This window comes from Eutrigla gurnardus (assembly GCF_963514095.1).
Source record: "Eutrigla gurnardus genome assembly, chromosome: 10".
Lineage (NCBI taxonomy): Eukaryota > Metazoa > Chordata > Actinopteri > Perciformes > Triglidae > Eutrigla > Eutrigla gurnardus.
In genome coordinates, this window is record NC_139924.1 from 23,630,153 (window position 1) to 23,650,549 (window position 20,397).

General features: G+C 41.4%; 2 protein-coding genes across 2 annotated transcripts; one reads left to right on the forward strand and one right to left on the reverse strand.

The window, feature by feature from the left end:
* The first annotated feature begins 10,020 nt into the window (after positions 1–10,020).
* Positions 10,021–12,684, forward strand: ttc36 (tetratricopeptide repeat domain 36). The gene is made up of 3 exons (XM_084019886.1): positions 10,021–10,168; positions 10,406–10,594; positions 12,384–12,684. The coding sequence occupies exons 1-3, from the start codon at positions 10,063–10,065 to the stop codon at positions 12,650–12,652; spliced, it is 564 nt and encodes a 187-aa protein (XP_083876012.1). The 5' UTR covers positions 10,021–10,062; the 3' UTR covers positions 12,653–12,684.
* A 35-nt stretch (positions 12,685–12,719) lies between these two features.
* Positions 12,720–17,214, reverse strand: LOC311020076 (F-box only protein 40). Its single transcript, XM_084019885.1, has 4 exons — positions 17,169–17,214; positions 16,815–16,856; positions 14,817–16,688; positions 12,720–13,535 (listed from the first exon to the last, which is right to left on the reverse strand). The coding sequence occupies exons 2-4, from the start codon at positions 16,815–16,817 to the stop codon at positions 13,353–13,355; spliced, it is 2,058 nt and encodes a 685-aa protein (XP_083876011.1). The 5' UTR covers positions 16,818–16,856; positions 17,169–17,214; the 3' UTR covers positions 12,720–13,352.
* Between the last annotated feature and the right edge of the window lie 3,183 nt (positions 17,215–20,397).

Consider the following 20,397-nt stretch of genomic DNA (forward strand, 5'->3'; position numbering starts at 1 on the left):
CACACTGCCCCTTTAAAGCGTCAACAGGACAAGCGACTTGAAACGGACCACAATGCCGACTCTCTGTTGTGATATATATCGATTAGTGCCGACATAACAGTTAAATGGAAAACACCAGCAGAGTTCATGAAATCAGTGGGCTTCATCTCGTAGGTCTGGCCTGTGCCGTTTATGAACCTCTCACTCGTGTAAGGTTAATGGTGTGGGACGTTACACCGCTCTGTTGATTAATTTGAGCTGGACTGAGGTCACAGTGCCTCCAACCCTTAGCTGGAGCTATAGCTCATAACAACTGTATTTACATGGTGAGCTGGGAGTGGGCGGACAGCTCCAGAAAGACCTGAGCCACATAAAAACACTGCTGCCTCCAGATATAAATGTGATGAGTCACCAAAGAAAGAGACCCGGTAAATGTTTTTCCTTGTTTCTATTAATACCTTGTTGACCTATATTAATGGAATCTGCCTCGGAGCTCTTTTTTCACAACACAATCTGATCTTCAATCTCCAATCCTTGCTCCAGGTCTGAAATAGTCGAATGCTAAAAGGAAACAAAACATGAGTCAAAAGCAACTTTGGCCAGACGTCGATGAAATGAAGTCTTCATGTTCTTATATTGCTGAAGACTGAAGAGAAGTTTCATGTTTTAGTCTGTCTCAATGGATGAAACTCGCATCCTGAATCCCTTGAAGTGACCCAGCAGCCGGACTGGAAAGCTCTGTCTTTGGGCTCCATCCTTTGGTCAATGAGCGTAACTGCAACAACAAATATGCTGTGAACGGCAGTGAACATCATTTGTTTCACGGTTGCTACGTTTCCCTGTATTTTGTCTTTCTCGTAACCTTTTTTGATATTTGCATAGATAAGATGGAGAGTGAGCAATATGTCCGAGTAATGAGAAGTTTCTTCAAAAACAAATTTCACACTCTCACAGAGCCACATTGAGTCCTTCAGACGATCCAGCCTGACACATTAACCAACCCTTTTGCACCCGGTGAAGTGGTTGACAAGAAGTAATCTACAAACCACATAATACTGCGGCTGATTAGGTCCCACACATCACTCCGAGGGACTTTTCATTTTCCAAATGAGTTATCCCGCCTTCGCAAATGATGTAGCCGCCTGACATCATGTGTTAAATAAGCTTTGGACCAAGGCTATCCATTCTACTTTGTGGCTGCACTGTAACGTCTACTCCACCATAAAAATCTTATTTCTATCCAATGCAGGTAAACGTTCTCCAGGGATATTCATGTGCTCATTTAACTTTCTAATAGAGGACTTTAAAGACATGCAGATGGATTCTCACAAAGACTAGATAGGCTTTTTCATGTGCATCCTGGCATGAGAACAGTTGATGCTATAAAATGCATGAGAAATGTGAGAGTAGGTGGATGCGAGCTTTCCAGCATTTGGCATTTCTTTCCTTTTACTGCCAGTGGGGGTATGATGAAATACGTTAATAATCGGCGTTAAATCGTCTGTATTTGAATATTCACCTGATAATTTGATGCCGGTCTGCCATCAAAAAGAGTTATGAGCATCTACACTGTTGCTGAGTCCGTGCAAAAGCTCACGGACTGACAGAATACTCAACTACACTTGCTGTTTGAACTGACACTGTTTATTTCAGTGTGCCTTGAGTTCTGCACCAGCAAGTATTACTCTTTCTACCGAAAATACCCTGAATAGTATCCAGAACGTCAGCTAGTCCTTGGAGCACAGTGGGAGACTCTTACTCATGCTTATAAACCCAGACAGAGCTGTCAGATGAGCAGAAGAATAACACTGATTGAATAGCAGTATGTGTGTGCACTGTCAATGTGGTGGGGAAAAAGGATAATACCTGCATTATACAGGCATACATAAATTCAATAGAAAAATTGATTTTGCCCAGGAGCTGGTATTTTAACACAAGTGCTCAATACAACAACGAAAAATCTATAAAATGCAACAGATAATCCACCATAAAAAAATATATTGACAATAATACAACAAGAAAAAAATGAGATAAAAGCATCCATGCTGCCAAATTTAGAGACTGAAAGTGAATACATGCATTATTTATGCATCTCTCATTTTTTCATGGACAAATTGTAATGAGATTCCCCTCGGAGACACTGCCTCTAACTATGATATACTGTACTATGTATATTCGTGCGCCGGTTGCACACATAGGTGCATCGTCTGGGATCGATGTTAACAACTTATGCGCTGTAAGTGTTGCCAAGGAGAGCAGCGACGGAGCCCAACTGTGTTGCTCAGAGGAAACTAAAGAATTGCTCTACAGGGCAGCAACTTTTTGGGTGTGAAATGGTGGTGTAGCTCTGGTCCCCAGTGGATGAATTTAGAGTTTTCTTCAGTTTGCTTTGGCTTCATGGCGAAGGGCCGGTATTAGTGTAAACTGATTGTCACGCCTCAGCAGTGCAGGCCCTTTTCATGCACCGGGAGCTGCAGCAGACTGTTAAGATAGCGTAGAGGTTCTGCATTATTGCACCAAAAGAGACGTATTGAGACACTTCCTAGACAGGAGGATTGTACACAATAATGTCAGCAGTGAGCTGTTTCTTCAGATTATTCAGAGGCTCCATGACTCAGCCGCGCCATGTTTCCACAGAAACACCTTGTTGGTTCGGTGTTGTTTGCCTGGGAATAAAAACATGAATGCATCTCTAACACTTTGTTTGATGATATATCCTCCCAGTGCATGCTGGGATAGGTTCAAGCCCCTCCCCAAAATAAGTGGTTTTGACTGGATGGTCATTTCTAACCATATTCAATAAGGAATTTGATTTACAGATGCGATTACAGAATGTTGACCTTTATACATTCAGATAGATTGCACATTAACATGCTAACACTGGAGTGATTGTTAGAAACAACATAGCTGTAGTGTTAAAAACCACACCATCCTCCTCCCCTGCACACACAAAGACACACACTCACAAACTCACACACTTTTCAGGCTACATCTCCGAAACATTCTCAGCTGGCCTGAAATATACATCAGCCGGGGGAAATCGATAGATTGGCTCACCTCACTAGTTTTGGTTTTGTTCTAAAGTTGTTTTCAATCAGAAGGTGAGAGGTGGCACCGCAGCCCTGAGAGCAGTCTGCTCGACTCAAATCCCTCTGTTTCTACACAAGTAAACCATAAATCATCCATGCTTCGTTATGACAGTTCCGGCTACGCTCCACCACATTACATTGAGAAAACATTACAGTTACATGTCCAGATATGCCAAATCCTAAAATTGCTATATGGTTTGATTTGTTTCTCCTCTGGGCCTCTGTTGATACAATCATGGTTTTGGTTGGTTGGAAGAGTGAGTGAGTGGAAGCGTGCATGCTGTGGCCAATTCATTTTTTTGTTGTCAAATTCAGGGGGCTCTTAAGACACAAATCCGTTTGGTTTCATGGCACTTTTATGTCTTGTTCTACACTTTATCATTGCATTTAATTTCAGTGTGTAGAACTAATGCTCTTCCACCTTTTTTCAGGCAGAAACGGAATCAATCTCGATTGCGTAAAGTTCACTGAAAGGCTTGAACGGAGATTTGCAAAACTGGGAGATCAGACGGAGGAGTCATGTTACCTCCCTGATCATCAAAAGATACAAGCAAACTCATCAGAAACCAAATAAAACTTATCAAAATCATCTTCGTCAGTCTTTGTCAGTTCCAACAATCACCACCTGGTTGCAGAGTTTGAGAGACTGAATAAGGAACAGATTATTTTCACCCTGCTTCCCTGCATCTTCATTACATTAAAAAAACAGGAAGGCATATTCATAAACTGGTAATAGGAATCACTATTTTAGCAGGTTTTTACTGTGTTTAATAAACCTGCATACACTCAATAACTTTGGTGGGGAAAAGTATAGGAAACACTGAAGCGCAAAGACCATTTGGTCAGGACTGAGGGAAAGTGGACTGGTAAAAATACTGAGGGCCTAATGAGAGAATGAGCTGCAGGTGAGCAGAGCTGGGGGGGAGACCAGGTGAGGGGAATGAACTGATTAGATGGAGTGAGAAGGCAGGACCTGAAACGACAGGAGAAAGTCGATAAAGCAGAACCGGATTGAAACAAGCTAAGAGAAGGTGGAAATCATGAGTGTGACCTACTATCAAATAGGCCGACCCTCTGGAGTTTAATGACAGTCAAACCTGTGCCACATTTAATGCAAGTCAGCCTGAGGTCGCCTGTGTAGCAGCAGTTCAAAAAGTATTACGAAGTATTACAAATATTTATATTTTTGACCACAAACATCACACCATTTTTAAAAACTTCAAACCAAACAAAACAGTGATCCAAATAACTTGACACTGGCCTAATCAATATTACAAATACATCGTTTGATAATTTCATCAATTTGTCACAAAATCAAAAGAGAATATGGGAGGAGGTGGTCTAAAGCTAGCAGACTACTGCCCACCATCACCATCTATTTTCATTTTGAGCTGCCAACACACTATAAATAAAATCAACCATCCTGCGTGATGGGTTTCTTAATGCTGGAAAACGCTGCTCAATAGCCAAACACACCTGGGATTTGTCTTGTTAGTGTGAATAAATAAAAATACCATTCTATTATTTGACTGCTGAATTAAAACTGCAGTCATAAGCAGTGCATGAACCCACCAACCATACAAACTGTAATAATCTGCACTGAGATCTAGGATGCTGGATCCATTTAACACTGTCTCCCTCAATAGAGCACTCACCTGACTGGCTGGAATATATTTCTAAATGTATTCACAGGTATAGCCATAAAATGTGTTTACAAATTCATAAAATATCATAAAACACATAATGTACAGCACATAATGGAGCATAGGTTTTGGGCCAAAACTGGAGGAAGTGGATACACTTTATTTCAGTACACAGTAAATCATTTCGCCCACAACAACCATTGATTTCATAATGCTATTCAGCGTTTTGTACAATCTATAAAACAATATGACTAATATACGGGCCTGGAACCAGGTAGCCAACCATTATAAGCTGTACATGAAGCCATTACGATGCACTGCTTAAATATTCCCTGCATGTCTATTGCAACGAGATACAGGATGAAGTATAGTTATTGTGCTGCAGCACAGAGGGAGGTGCTTGAAATGTCCCATACAGAAAGGAGCACAGTGTTTATTTGCTTAACCTCTGCGGTTAGATCCCGTCCCTCAGCAGAGCAGATTACTTTGTTTTAATCCAGCTCAGTGCCCCCGCACAGCACGCGATAGTCCTTCGTCATCATAACAGGCCAGGTATCGACATGGCGGGTCCCTGTTTACCTTCACAGGGCAGAGGGATTAGGAGCACACGCTTTGATGTCTCGTTCACAGACAGAAGTGGAGCAAAGCTAAAGCCTCTTAGGGTTATTATGATATCCAAGTCCATTTCTTTACCAGGCGTAATGAAGCAATGGGAAAGCCAGGAAGGAGGAGAAGACAGAGAGAATATGGAGGGCCAACTGCTGAACACTCCCTTTTATATATTGTAATTTTGTTCATTTAATCGTGTTACTTATTAAGATTTTGTTTGTTTATTTGCACGGGAGGTATTAGACACTCTCTTTGGTGTGTTTATACAAGTCCATCAGGAGATTGGAGCCCCTAAAGGAATGCTCATTGTGTCTACCAAACAGCTAATGAGTGGTAATGCTGTCTCATTCACTATTAGCATTTCATTAAATGTTCCATTATTCATACTCTGCTGTTGCAGTCAGATTGAATCCATCTATTGTTTTTGTAATTGCGTCGAGAAAACAATAAGGAGTTGTTCATTGCCATATGTTGGTCTTAGGTTTACCTGCAGTGCCAACACTGAGGGCCAGTGTTTCTTGATTATCTGTTAATTTCCCACTTGGCCTGCGGCAGAAGCAACTCCATTCTCCCAGCTCTTGGTTTGCGGAGTCTGTAAACACTGCCGATGTGTTTGCCTACTGACATAATCACGTTGAGCGGTGCTGATGCTGTGACATTTGGGGTAATAAGAGACTGATAATCCTCACACAATTGCTTCTCCACTTTTGCTCGATAGGGGAGGCCATGGGGGACGCGCTGTGCTTCTGCAAAAAACTCTCACTGCTCACAGAGTGACCATGAACATGATAGCCGAGCTCTCGCTCTTTAACTCTTATTACCCTGTGGAAAATGGGAGTCCTGCAGGATCAAACTGTCTGTGCTGACTTGGTGAATGGGGAGCCGGAGACCCAGCAGCATGGAAATCAGTAAGAGCTCTCTTGAGTGGTAAAAAGAAGCTTCAAATCTGCCCAGCAATGTAAAAGCTCTCTTTTTTAATCCTCCTGGATTTTTATTATCCAGGCAAATAACTATACTGTCTAGGGGTTTTTAATTGCCTTTTTTAAAACCTTGCAGTAATTTGTCCAGATCAGATTTTCTTCTCACGGCTAAATTACATCTTGATATTACCGTAGAAAGTAGAATTGTAGCAGAACGGCAGTGGAAGTTTAAATGAGATACTAGCAGCATTAGTCAAGCAGGTGCCATTAAGGCTCATAATATTCTTGCAAGATGAGTCTCGAAAAAAGTCAGATTCAAATATCTTGCTGTTGTCATTCCCAACTCGTCAAATAGCGACGAGGCTCCCTTTAGAGTCTGGATGAGTACACAACACAGTCACCAAAATCAATCTATTGTTTTTGTGTACGGGAACATGAATTGTCCATTTCAGCATTAAAAAACAATGCCAATGGAAGGTCACACAAATTAAAAGCACCCAATCCAGTTCCTCTGTCCTTTGTGGTTAAGTTAAATTAAGTTTTTGTGAAAGAAAGATCCGTCCCTTCAGCCAAACTGCTGTCTTTCACTAAACTATAATTATAGAAGATGAACATTCACGCCACATTAAAAGTATTTACAACATCTTTACATTACAAATAATGTATGCGCCATGAATAATGCTATTTGTCTGTTACTGTATGTTGTATACCCTAAAAACCTGAGCAAAAGGTATGTTTTCTTAAATTCATAGTCATTTTGCATTGTCTAACAAAAACAATTAAGCACACCTTGAACGAAATGACAGTTGAGCTAAAAACCCATTCCATTAAATGACATTGTGCACAAACTAACCAGAAATCCTCACGGTTGACAACTGAGCAGCATTTGAAACTTTGTGTTTCATCTGCTAGACTTTAACATCAGCCTCGTCCTTGTAAAAGGTCCCAAAGCTCACACCTCCATGAGCTCTCTTGTTCCAGATCACTGCTGACGGTAATTGGAAACAACTGAAAAAACCTTTGAGCTTGAAACATTTTCGTCTCTGCTACTCACTTACACACATTTGCTGGGGATACTTCCGAAGCCAAGAAGAACAAGCCACAGTGTTCATGTTCGCTATACTGTTCTGATTAATTTCACGTGTAGTTATTTCACTTACCTGGGCTGCTAACAGTTCTTTTCTGCCTCCATATCTGTTGCTGTGGAGATCCCTAAAGAGCAGATTGCTTGCTGCCTCATGTCATATGAATTAACTTATCTGTTGTACACATCGGTTTTCTCCTGATTCTGTCAGGATTTTCCTGTCCTGTCATTTCATTTTTGTAATATTTATTGATTTTGTTCGTTTGTTTCCAAATATGATGCCTGCCTTTAAACCCTTGTAGATTGCAGAACTACCATGTAATGTGTCAAGACTTGTACTGCACACATTTTCTGTGCATTGTAATAAAACCGGTTTGCAGCAGGAACAAACACACTGTTTCTTCACACGCCAGAGCTTTGCTGGGAGGATACAAGTATTACGGTTAACATCAGTAGCAGCCAAATGTTTGGGCTTATGAGTTCTTCAATCAAAGCAATGTCTATTCGGGATCCCTTGTCACAGTATGAGATGGGAGTTGTCAACCGCAAAGAGGGATTTTTTATTTTATTTTTATTTTTTTATGAAGCCAAAGAGATAGAGCTATCTAGAATTTCACAGGGAGAAGAAAAAATATACACAGCAATACTTTTCCATTACTTTATCTAACTCTGTCCTCTAAATACTAAATACTTTTATCCAATATATTTAATGTGTATCATAAAGAATACAACAATTCCATTTAAAGATGCACTGTAAAGTAATCAAGTATAGTTTGCACCATCTGAATATAACTACTTATTTCTAATCCCATCACATAGGCTACTACTGATATGAAATGGTGCCACTATTCTGTAGATGTCTCCTGTAACAGGATCTAGGTATAAAACTGTGATATGTTCATGCCAACAATGTCTCAAACCTGAACACATGAGATATTCTCTTGGTACAGATTTTTCTGGAGGCAGCAACGCAGCAGCTTCCTCCAAGTCTTGTGTCCTACATATCTGTCAGCGTTTTTCTGAAGGGTTGCAATAAATAGGTGCTTCATAGACACTGTCTGGAGCAAACTGCTGCAGGCCCTGATCCTGGGGCTTCTTGTCCTGGCCTGAATCATTCTCCCACATCTGTATCCATCTCACCCTATTGGAGGAAGTATTTATATATTTTACTCAACCCTTAAGAATCCACAGTGACACGGTTTTCACAAACATTTCACATATCCTGGAAAGCTTTATCCATGACACATGCACATTTGACAGAACGAGCTAATTTCAAAAGGCTTGTTTTTTTTTTGTTTTTTTTACTAAATGCAGGTTTCAACACATTTAAACACATTTAACAATTCAGTTAAACTTAAACTGTTTGTCGGTCATTTAGCTGATTTAATTATTTAGATTCGATTTATTTTCTGTTGTTGAATTAAAAGCACATTAAACAAATGTCCAATTAATTAAATGGTTAGTAAAATGTATTTTCCTTTCATGAAAATGGCTCTTAAAAATAAAAATAATAAAAATAGCAAAACCACAGCGTGAATGCATCATTATAACCTGAATTGAAAATGCTACTCTAGAAAGTGTGGTAGTGTTATTGCACTTAAAGTATAAACAATCGTTGACATATTTGTAAGACAAATGTACTATTGGCTCATTCAGATGTTCTCCATATTGTTTTTATGTTCGTACAGTTTATGAGGCTGCGGCATAATAATAGTAATAATAATAATAATCCATCCATCCATCCATTTTCTACCGCTTATCCTGTATTTTAGGGTCACGGGGGGGCTGGAGCCGATCCCAGCTATCATTGGGCGAAGGCAGGGTTCACCCTGGACAGGACGCCAGTCTATCGCAGGGCCGACATGTAGAGACAAACAACCATTCACACTCACATTCACACCTACGGGCAATTTAGAGTCATCAATTAACCTATCCCCATCCTGCATGTCTTTGGACTGTGGGAGGAAGCCGGAGAACCCGGAGAGAACCCACGCTAACACGGGGAGAACATGCAAACTCCACACAGAAGGAACCCAGGCCGACCCGGGAATCGAACCCAGGACCCTCTTGCTGTGAGGCGAGAGTGCTACCCACTACACCACCGTGCAGCCAATAATAATAATAATAATAATAATAATAATAATAATAATAATAATAATAATAATAATAATAATAATAATAATAATAATAATAATAATAATAATAATAATAATAATACAAAGTTGATAGACAGCAGAAAAGGTGAAAACATCCCTTTGCTGAGATATTTGCCACCTGAGTGAATGAGCTCCTCTACAGATTCGTTATGAGATATTTAGAGCATTAATATACAGTTATAGCTGATAACGTTGTTGGTCACAGAAGTGTATCACAAACCCTGCGGTTCGCCCTCAGGCGAACGCCATGACTGTATAAAGAGGTAACACTGCTACTGCTGTTAGCACATCCATGGGGTTCAGACGGCATGCTAAAGACTGAGCAGAAATCATCAGAAACAAAACTGAGAACATTTTGCCAGTATAACAGCAGCTCTGCAGGTTGCAGGCCTGTTCTGCATGTTTCACTTAACCAAACACAGATGTGCTTAGTGCTGGATGATTTCAAAGTCCACCTCTGCATCCGCCCCCTTCTTTGATTGGCTGGTGTAAATGGTTGAAGTTAGGGGAGGAAGAATTCTCCACCCAGCTGTAGTTTCGGTGTGTTTTTGTGTCTTTGCCTTCCACACAAGCAGCAGTAAGATGGCCTCGGCACATGACAGAGCTGTTCTCCAGGCTATATTCAACCCCACCTCCCCCTTTGGAGACATCCCCGGCCTCAACCGAGAGGAGGAATTAATTGATGATGGTGAGCGTGAGCTAGCGTCTTGATGTGTCTGTACATATTATGCCACAGCTTTTTTTTATGTTTATCATTTCATAGCATATTGAATTTATTTGAACGCATTCCATTCCCAGACTAAAAAAAAAAACATGACATTTTAATCCAAGTTGAATTCTGGGTGATATTTCTGTGTTTTTCTTGCCACGGTACCTGTCAATTGAGTTTGAGTGCTTTTTCAACCTGTTTATCTCCCCCTGCCAGACACTGGCTTTGACACAGAGTTGCTGAAGCAAGTGAAAGAGTTGGAGATGCAGGGTGTCTCGGCAGCAGAGGCTGGGGATTTGCAAGCTGCACTTCAACTGCTCAGCCAGGCAATCCAGATCCTGCCTCAGCGAGCCTCAGCCTATAACAACCGGGCACAGGCCCTGCGGCTGCAGGGGAACACAGCAGGTACATGCCACAAACTCAATAATAACCCCTTCCATAGACGCCGCAGTGTGCCCACATATCAGCCTGTCGAGTCTCAGGCCAGCATGACATCATATCAGATCTTTGTCAGCAGTGTTACTGTAGAGGCTTGTGTCACGGTGCTTTGATGTGCTGTCTGTCACAAGGTTGTATCCACTGCATGTATAGAACTACAAGGACGTCGCATCACATCATCTAACGCTTTAAGAATTCCTTGTGTGCTTGGATGAAAAGTGTCCCCTTATTATAAAGTACAGCGTTGGCATGACAAATGTGACATATGTCATGGATTATAGCTGCCTATGTTATAACCCTTTATCCTTTGACATTTGTGGGACGTGTGAGTGTTGTGGTTGTATTTTTACACTCAGGAGATCACTTTGTCATCCACACCATCTGCTCAGTCACATATTTTGGAGTTTCTGTCTATGTGGTGCTTTTCAATTTGTCTGTAACCTGGTGGTTGTCGTTCATGCTGGCTCTTAAAGGAAAACACCACCGCATTTCCATACTGAACTATGTTCTGCTCTGATCTTAGACGAGGTGATACATACCTCCCTCTCCTCTGTGCGTGCACTCAATGGCTCTTGCGCGCACTCCGCGCAGCGCTAATTTGCTAGCATGTAGCTTGTCCTTAGGATCCAAAGGGGGGTGAAGTTAGAAGCGACCAAGCACTTCCACGTTGTCCCTATTTAAATACGGTTACGTGAGTAGTTACACGACCCAAGTTTGGTTACACAAAATGAAACATGCCAATTTTTCTAAGCGGATAACAAGGATAACTATATAGTATGGCGGAATAACAACTGGAAGCACTTCGATGTCGGCGCAGTAATATCATCACTCCGCTCCCCCTCTTACTTGCGTCAATAGAACCTACGTGACCTGCACGCCGTCGCCTGCACTACCTGTAGTAGTTTGTGCACAGTTGAGGAAGCATCAGGTTGTAGTAAGATAGTTTGTGAACAATCAAACATCATGGTTATAACGTGCATCGTACAGGGTTGTGAAAACAAGCAGAAGGTATATAGTCCCGTCATGTTTTGAGTGATGATATTACTGCGCCGACGTCGAAGTGCTTCCAGTTGTTATTCCGCCATACTATATAGTTATCCTTGTTATCCGCTTAGAAAAATTGGCATGTTTCATTTTGTGTAACCAAACTTGGGTCGTGTAACTACTCACGTAACCGTATTTAAATAGGGACAACGTGGAAGTGCTTGGTCGCTTCTAACTTCACCCCCCTTTGGATCCTAAGGACAAGCTACATGCTAGCAAATTAGCGCTGCGCGGAGTGCGCGCAAGAGCCATTGAGTGCACGCACAGAGGAGAGGGAGGTATGTATCACCTCATCTAAGATCAGAGCAGAACATAGTTCAGTATGGAAATGCGGTGGTGTTTTCCTTTAAGATCTTCTGAATACTCACCAAAATACACAGACATATCTATTTAAATCAATGTGCAGAACATGTGAAATGACTGAATATAACAGTACCGTATTCACTTTAAAATGTCACTTTAAAATGTGATTATTTACCTTTTTGTTTGGGTTTATGAATATTAATCAGATTGTCAGTTTACTATAATATACTGTAACGACTTAATTTCATTTGATGCTCTACAGTAGGTTGGTTCTTATGCAGCTACAGTGTATAGTGAATGTTGCAGTGGACTGACAGTCTGAAGGTCAGACTGAGTAGCATGTAAGACAACCTGAAAAGCAACTCCGGAGACGTCCCCCGTCTCTCACAGTGCTGTTGTCTCCCGTCAGGAGCCCTGGAGGACCTGGACCGAGCCATCTCTCTGAGCGGCTCCACTGGACGGACCGCCTGCCAGGCGCTGGTGCAAAGAGGCCTTCTACGTAGATTAGCATGCCAGCCCGATGAAGCCAGAGCGGATTTCGAGAAAGCAGCAGAGCTTGGGAGTGAATTTGCTCGACAACAGGCTGTGGTTCTCAATCCGTATGCAGCCCTGTGCAACAAGATGCTGTCAGAGGTGATGAACAAACTACGGAACCCTGAAGTGCCTGAGATGCTGTAGTTACTTGAGCACCTTTTGGGTTATGAAGTCTGCAGTGAATAAAAACACCTTTTTTTTAAGCTTTTAATGTCCTTTTTATTCCACCGACCATGCTGCTGTAAAATAAATGAGGCCAATTGCTATTCAGATTTATGACACGGTGACACACATCGATCATTTCTCTCGTTTTCCTTCAGGACATGTTGCAACCTGCTCGATCTTCTGCAGACAGAGGAGGTGCTACAGCTTCTCTCCAGTAGATGTCAGTCTTGTCATGTTGAAAACCTTGTTTCTTTGAAGTGGTGCTTTGCACCACAACAATGACATAAGATGGAACAAACAAGTCTGGTCCACTCCGTATGCCAAACAAAGGCAAATATGATATGACAGGATATGAGGACCTCTCTCAAACACCATATCAATACATATTTACTGTCCTCAGAGAGTTTATTACATTTAAATCAACCCTTAACAACACTGCATAAATACATCCATCTTGAAGCATTTGCTTACTTCTGGGCAAAAAGAGGTTAAATAAAAACATTTCAGAAATTACAGTGTATGTACTGTATGTCTGCAGGGCTTCAGCACAGCAGCTCTGAATTCCCTTTTGTCCCTATACAGTAGCTGCATGCGGAGGATTCCACATCACGTCTGAGTGATTCTAAACGCAGCATCGCTCGTGTTGCGGTCCGCCCACTGAGCTCTGGGACTGTGAGCATTAGATTTTATGCTTTATTCCTCCATGTTGTTCTCTGACCTCTCCCAGGCAGACCAAAGCCACCGGCTCAGTGCGCCCCTCTCTCTGGTAGAAGGAGCAGCTTTTCAGGTGATCTGACATGGAAGGAGTGTTGCTGAAGCTCCATCTGTCCACTGAGGAAAACAGAGAGCTGAACTCCCAAACCTGCAAAAGAAACAGAAACAGAGCTGAAGTAGGTGTAGGAGGCTGCTGTCAGGGCATCTATCAACTGTACTGCAGCAACAGCCACGAGGATGCATTTATTCTCAACATCCACGGAATCCGGAATGTATTTTTATCACATGCATGGTTTTTATTTTCGGTAACCATCCATTACAAATGTAATCAAATGATGCCCTTCATCGGAGAGCAAATAGCCAGCTGTCGCCTACACAGGCCTGTCAACATCTTGTTTCCATGAATGATCACATCTGATTTGTTGTGGTGGCGTTCCGGCAGCGAGGCCTCAGGTCATTCCACATCACTTATGTCATCTTTGTCCCATGAGCACACCGATATATTTATACTATATTTATCATGTATTACCTCCAGCAGAGTGGCCATGGTTTGGGCCATTAGGTGTGTTTGTTTGTCGGTATCTGAAAAGCTGTTTAACAGTCTTTCAAACATGATGAAGTGGAGTCGGATTCTGAATCACAAACATTTTCATCCTTATACAGTATACAGCGCTCATCATTCCAGGCAGGATTTAGATAATCTCCAAAGATAAAGGCAGCTGGGGACATCTTCAAGGCTCAGACCGTTGGACCACTAGGCGTCCCTATGGCCTAGTGGTCTAAGCCATGGGGTCAAAACGTGAGCTAAATGGTCTAATGTAAAGACTGCACATGCAGGTTTGAATCCCCCTCACTCATAATTTTCCTTAATCTCTCTCTACTGTCAACTATCAAATAAAGGAAAAATATGAATTAAGGAAGTGACCATCCTGTTAGCATTGATTTTTATATACTTCTACCAAACACTTCCTGGTGTGCAGCTGTTTTATTTGGGACTCTTAATATACAGTCTGTGATAGGGACACAGAAAAAGTAACGCATCTCCAGAGGCTGCTTCAGTGGGAGGCCATTAAATGCTGGCAACACGGCTGTGATTCAGTTTGTAATGTTGTTAGAGAGGACTATGGAGAGTCTGGAGAGTGTTTACAATGCAGCAGCTGTCATGCAGTTTGAATGACTGAAATTTTCCACTGGCCGTAAACAGAATGGAGCCAGACACTGAAGGGGAACTGAAGTCTGGCCTTGTGCTTACTTTCCCTTCCCTGTCTAGGTTGCGATCTAAATAATATATGAGATAGAATCGTAACACTCTATCATTCAAATACATGTATAATCCTCTGCAGATCTGCTGACAGGGGGACTTATTGATTTAAGCAAGAGACCAAATCACCGTATGAAAGAAAAGAACTAGAATCTTAAGGATACTTGCTTTCTTTTGACATTTCCAGGAGCTTCCCCCGTGGGAATATGTCTTTTTCTTCCACTTGAGGGAGACCATGCCTCTCTCCTGCAACAATGTGGCACACACTTCTCTCATCAGATGGGATACTTGGGACAGCTGAGATAATGTAAAGCTGTCAAGGTGAGCAGCAACGAGCTGAAGGATCTCCAGGGGCAGGCTGCTCAGGGGATCCCGATTACTCGCGCCATTTCTGTGAGGGCCGAAGACGTTCCCGCCTTCACAGAGGAATGACGGGACTTCTGGCTGGAGGACCAAGGCTCTGGCATCTTGACAGAATTTGATCTTAGCTTGTTGACCCGCCGGTTGAAACCTCATCTGGGTGAAAGTGCATCCGAGATACGCCAAGGGGCAGCGCTGTTGGAACCAGCCGCTGAGTGAGGCCTGTATGTCAGAGTGCACATTCCTGCAGTGAGAGCGGTACTCGTCACGCCGAAAGAAGTGACCGCACATGTAGCTGAAGGCTGAACTTGTTTTGTTGTGTCTTCTGGTGACAGACTCTGCTTCGACCTGCACGTAGAGACCACAAGGTTTGTCTGCGATGACATCAGCGAGCGTTGCGTCTGTATTGAACGGAGCGGAGGCAAAGTTGTATGTCTGCGTTCCTATGTCGACATAAAGGCCATCTCTCCCCGCGCTCTCTGAAATTAAATGTCCTTTCAGTTCATTTTCCAGGGATTGCAGTAATGTGGCACTAACTTCATCACACTTGGGAAGATCCTCCACTGAAATACACAAATCTGCAGTGTCAACACCAACGCTGGTCTTGACCTTTTTATCCTTCAGATAATTGCGCTTCGCTCGATAGCTAGTTGGAACAACAAATGAGCGGACAGTTTGGACCTCGATCGGCTCCAGCTTCCCATAAACAAAATCCTTTTCTCTCGGGGTGCAAGCAGCAAGTTGGCCGAAGGAAATCAGCATTGACCCATTGTGCACCAGATACATGTTATATTCAGCGATGTTGACTTCTCGGGCTAACCTCTGCAGGACCCCGTCTTCCCATGGTGCAAAGCCAGTTGCACCAGTCATGCTGGGAGCAGCAGCAGCAGCGTTTTCTTGCCTCGGATGTGAGTCACTTGTCTCCCCATGACAGTTTGATGATACTTGCTCCTCCTTTGTTTTTCCATTTTCCTCCTTCTTGTTCATATTTTTGACAGTTTGCTTGCACCCCTCCATCTCCTTGTTGAATATTTTCTCCCAGGAGCTGTAGTTCTGAAAACCATCCACATCCCTGCTCATTGCCAAAGCATCCCTCCCGTCTTGGCTCAGTTCTTTACTCTCCATCCTTGTGCAGCCGTTCTCTGTAAATTCACCACAATCTACAGCACAGGTTGCTTCATCAGCAGGACCGTTGACCTCAGCAGAAACATACTGTAGGGCAGGGTCACCCGCCATCAACTCAGGAAAAATTTTCTTCATTTTGATGGATCGAAACAGCAGGTCCTGGTCCCTCAGAGCCATAGCAACATCCAGGATTAGTTCAGTTTGAGGGCTTCCTGAAACATTTTTGTAGAAAGCCCGATCAGTTTCGGAAACAGGCCAGCGGTTCCATTCCTGGGAGCAGCAGACCACGCTGGCGGGACACACCTCCAGGTGTTTGGCCTGCCTGTGGCGTGGCATGTTAAGAGGACAGCCATAGTTGACATTGAGGCAGGGGACGGTCTCGTTGGGACAGAGAAGCTGGTGCTCCTCTTCCTTGCAGGTATGGAAGGTGCTGCCACAGTTTTTATGACACTTGACGACCATGCATGAGACGGACATTTGCACTGGGACTTGACAGTGGACATCGTAACACTTGTCACAATGCTCATGATGGCCCTTGGGCGTCTTTCTCCTCACCTTAAGAGAGAAATGACACAAGATAGCAGGCAACATTTCTAGGTCCATATGGGGCTGATGAAATGTGAGGATCATGTCTTTTTATGAATCTTCTGAATATTCTGATGACTAAATAAGTGCACTTACCATTGTAGCTTATGAAGAGAGGAGCGTTTCAAGCCAGACACACTGTTAGAGAACATAGTTCATGATACATTTTTATACTGCACATAGGAACTACTTAGATATTGTTAATGTAGCAAGTATGAGTCATTTGAATAGAAAAGCAGAGGACATGTTAGGGTGTTAAGGACATACAGACTTTAAATGCACATGAATATGGGTCAATTTAATTTTAAATATTGATTTAAAAATATAAAGTAGACAAAATACATTATCTTTGATATCATTAACACTATATTTTCAGTTAAAAATACGATAAATATACATTTTAGTGAATAAAAAGTGAACAGCTTGAACAATAACAGTAAGATTTCTCACCCTTTGTTGCTCTCTCCCTGTCACCTTGTGTTTACTGACACCCCAGAATAACCTCTGCACTGTGTCTGGACGTTATAAATAGACTGAAGAGAGGGGCAGACAGACCAGTGGGACGGGGCACCATTGTCCCACAGCCATTAAGAGGCAAGGTCAAGTTACAGCCTCCACCCCTACTTCACTGTGAGAGGGTGGTGATAATCACAGGTAATCCACGTCCTCAACACCCTGCGTTCAAAAACGTTGTTGTATTACATTACCAGTTAATAATCGTATGTGTTTACTTATCATTCAGAAATAAAAGCAACATTTGATTGATTATTATTGTAGTTAAAATATTTCAAAACAATTTTACAGATGGATTTATCTGATAGCCACATTTGACCTGATTAATTATTGGTGATTATAGGCGTTACTTTTTAATCACTTTCTATGACACCCATGTCTATAATGCATCATAAACTTATAATCTGTTCTTATAGCACTGAATAGTCATAATGACAAGTACTCGCTAAATGATATGATGGTTCATAATAATATTCACGTAACATTATCAAGCTTTTCCTAATGACTTATAAGGACAAGTATGATAATAATTCCTAATTATTGGTCACTAACTGACATATTTTAAAAGGATAATAGTGTATTCTAGTTCTTATACTTAGTTATTATATGTAATGAATTTTATGTTTGTGAGGTTGTAGATTTAGTATATATAGAGAGCAAACAATGACAACTTAGAATATATCTAATCTAATCACATTATAATTCATTATAAAATATCACAAAATCATGGTTGTTTTTCAACTATGGGAATTAAAATACACAACAATGATCCCAGCAAAAAAAAAGTATTATACCACTTAACCTTATAAGTCATTATAAAAATGTATTATTAATAGCATTAAAGCATAATGAATATTTATGAATGCTTGTTATAGCTACAGTATAATTATACAGCGATATAAGCAGATTATAAGGCACATTTCGTGCATATCTATAATGAATTATAGACATGGGTGTCAGAGAGAGTGCTACAACTTATTTTTCCATTAGATGTCAGTCACACACTATCAAAAAAATCCAGCAACATTTCTCCACCAGCCGTTTTGCTTGTCACATGAAATTCAGTGCATGGATTTTAAGATCAAAAAGGTATTTCTCGTAACGTTTTGAAAATGTTGGTTTTAATACGGGTTGATTTCAATTCATCTCAAGCCTGTGTGGCTGACAATGTCCCAGTTTGAACTGAACAATGAGGCGGTTTAAGGACGCTTATTTTTCCAGGGGAAATATATCTTCATCAAACGATGTTTTGGTTGAACATAGAGACTGATGCATTCTTAATGCCTCGTATGATTAATGGAATGTGTCCAAATAGCTGCATCTTTTGGTGTCTTAACAGAAACCTCAACGACAGCAGTAGTTCGATTGGGCACATCAATGGCGCTGATTTCAAACTAAGTGGACGAGTTACACACTTGCAGACACACGGTGTTCTGCAACTTAACTTCATTCAGTCTAACTACCTTAATCTAATTCAACCCATTTACATGAACAGCTGGCTAAACTGTGTCAAATTGTGTCATTCATTCGCCCACATCGCCATGTAAACACCATGTGACACCCAGTTTCCAACCAGTGTTACATGGATCTAAATCTGGAGAGCTTCACGCAACTTTTTTGACACCTGGTACAGATTACAATGACCATCAGAGGCAGCTGCTTCACTCTAGGCTCTGCAATCAGCATACATTTCATCATCAACAGAGAGAGAGGGAGAGAGAGACCGTTGAAAAAAATACTTGCTATTCCACCGTCTTGAGAGTGAACAGAGGTTTATTAAGCAACAATACAATAACAAGTCTAAGAGTGTGACCTTTGGATGTGCTCTTAGGTTTACTTTGTTACCATTAAATTACATAACACTTCATTAAACCAACGCATTTATTCAAAGTGACGTCCATAAAGTGCATTCAACCATGAGGGTACAAATCCAGAACGGCAAGAATCATGTAAGTACATTAGCTTCCAATATGCCACAGAGTGCTACATATAAGTGCAGGACATAAGTGCAATTTGACAGATGAGTTGTTTCGCCCTGTTTTCACTCTTATGCCAACCTTTAGTCCTTTTTCACAATTTACTAACAGATGTAGAACACATCTCATTTAAAGTCTCATTTAACAAATGTCACTTCGACACTCATGTACAACCTGGCAGCTCAAAAAGAGGATAATTACAACATGTCCATTTTCTGTATGGCCTAGATTTGAGCAATTCTGAGGCTAGGGGTTAATGATTCATGCAAGCTCCATGTCATTTAACTCTAATTTAATGTTCGGAGATGTGACTGGGCAGCTTTAGATGGCGGAAAAGAAAAAAAGGCAAACTTCATTAATATTCAAAACATTAAAAAGCTGTCAGCACACAGCAGGATTAATAAAAGCATCACTGGTTTTGTATTGAAGTTTCGCCTGCTTCTACCAACACACCAGTGCATCCGGGGTCTGCAGAGCCTCCTATAAATCTCACCCAATTCTCTAGGTTTTCCCTCCTTATTGCCCCCATTTGGGGATTTCCATCTAGTTTATTACACCTGGCAAAACATATTAATAAGGCCTAACCACTGGGACGACATAGAGACATATGTGCTTCTGCTGAACAAAGACCTGGGAACCTGGGAACCCAACAGAGGCCTATAAATAAGCTGCAGATTGTTATGGAAATGCATAATGAAAATGAAAAGTCGAGCTCAAATACTATGAGTTTGAACTTTAAGGCTGAGGAATCCAAAACTGCCTTCTCAGAACTGATTGCATGTTTTTGCTCATATGAATTCAATTAAATCATGGACTATTAATCTTGTACCCCTAGGATATCTTCCTTTAAAGATAAGACTTGTGGATCATTACACGATCATTACATTATTTATTAATGTGTTGATGATATGAGTGTTCTACTATATGTAAGCATACATTATTCAACATTGGAGCTGTTACAATGAGTCGAATCAAGCATTAATTGATTTACTGAATAGTTAAAGCATATTCATCACAATGGCAAGATTCCAGCCAATAATCAGAACACATTTCTCTCTGGAATGTAACACAGATCCACTCCTACTCCTCCGCAGTACAACAACAACAGATTAATGAGTAAGAAAATCATGTGAATGTGTTGTTTCACGTGATAAAACCATCTCTTCCCTCTTTTTTTTTTTTTTTGTAAG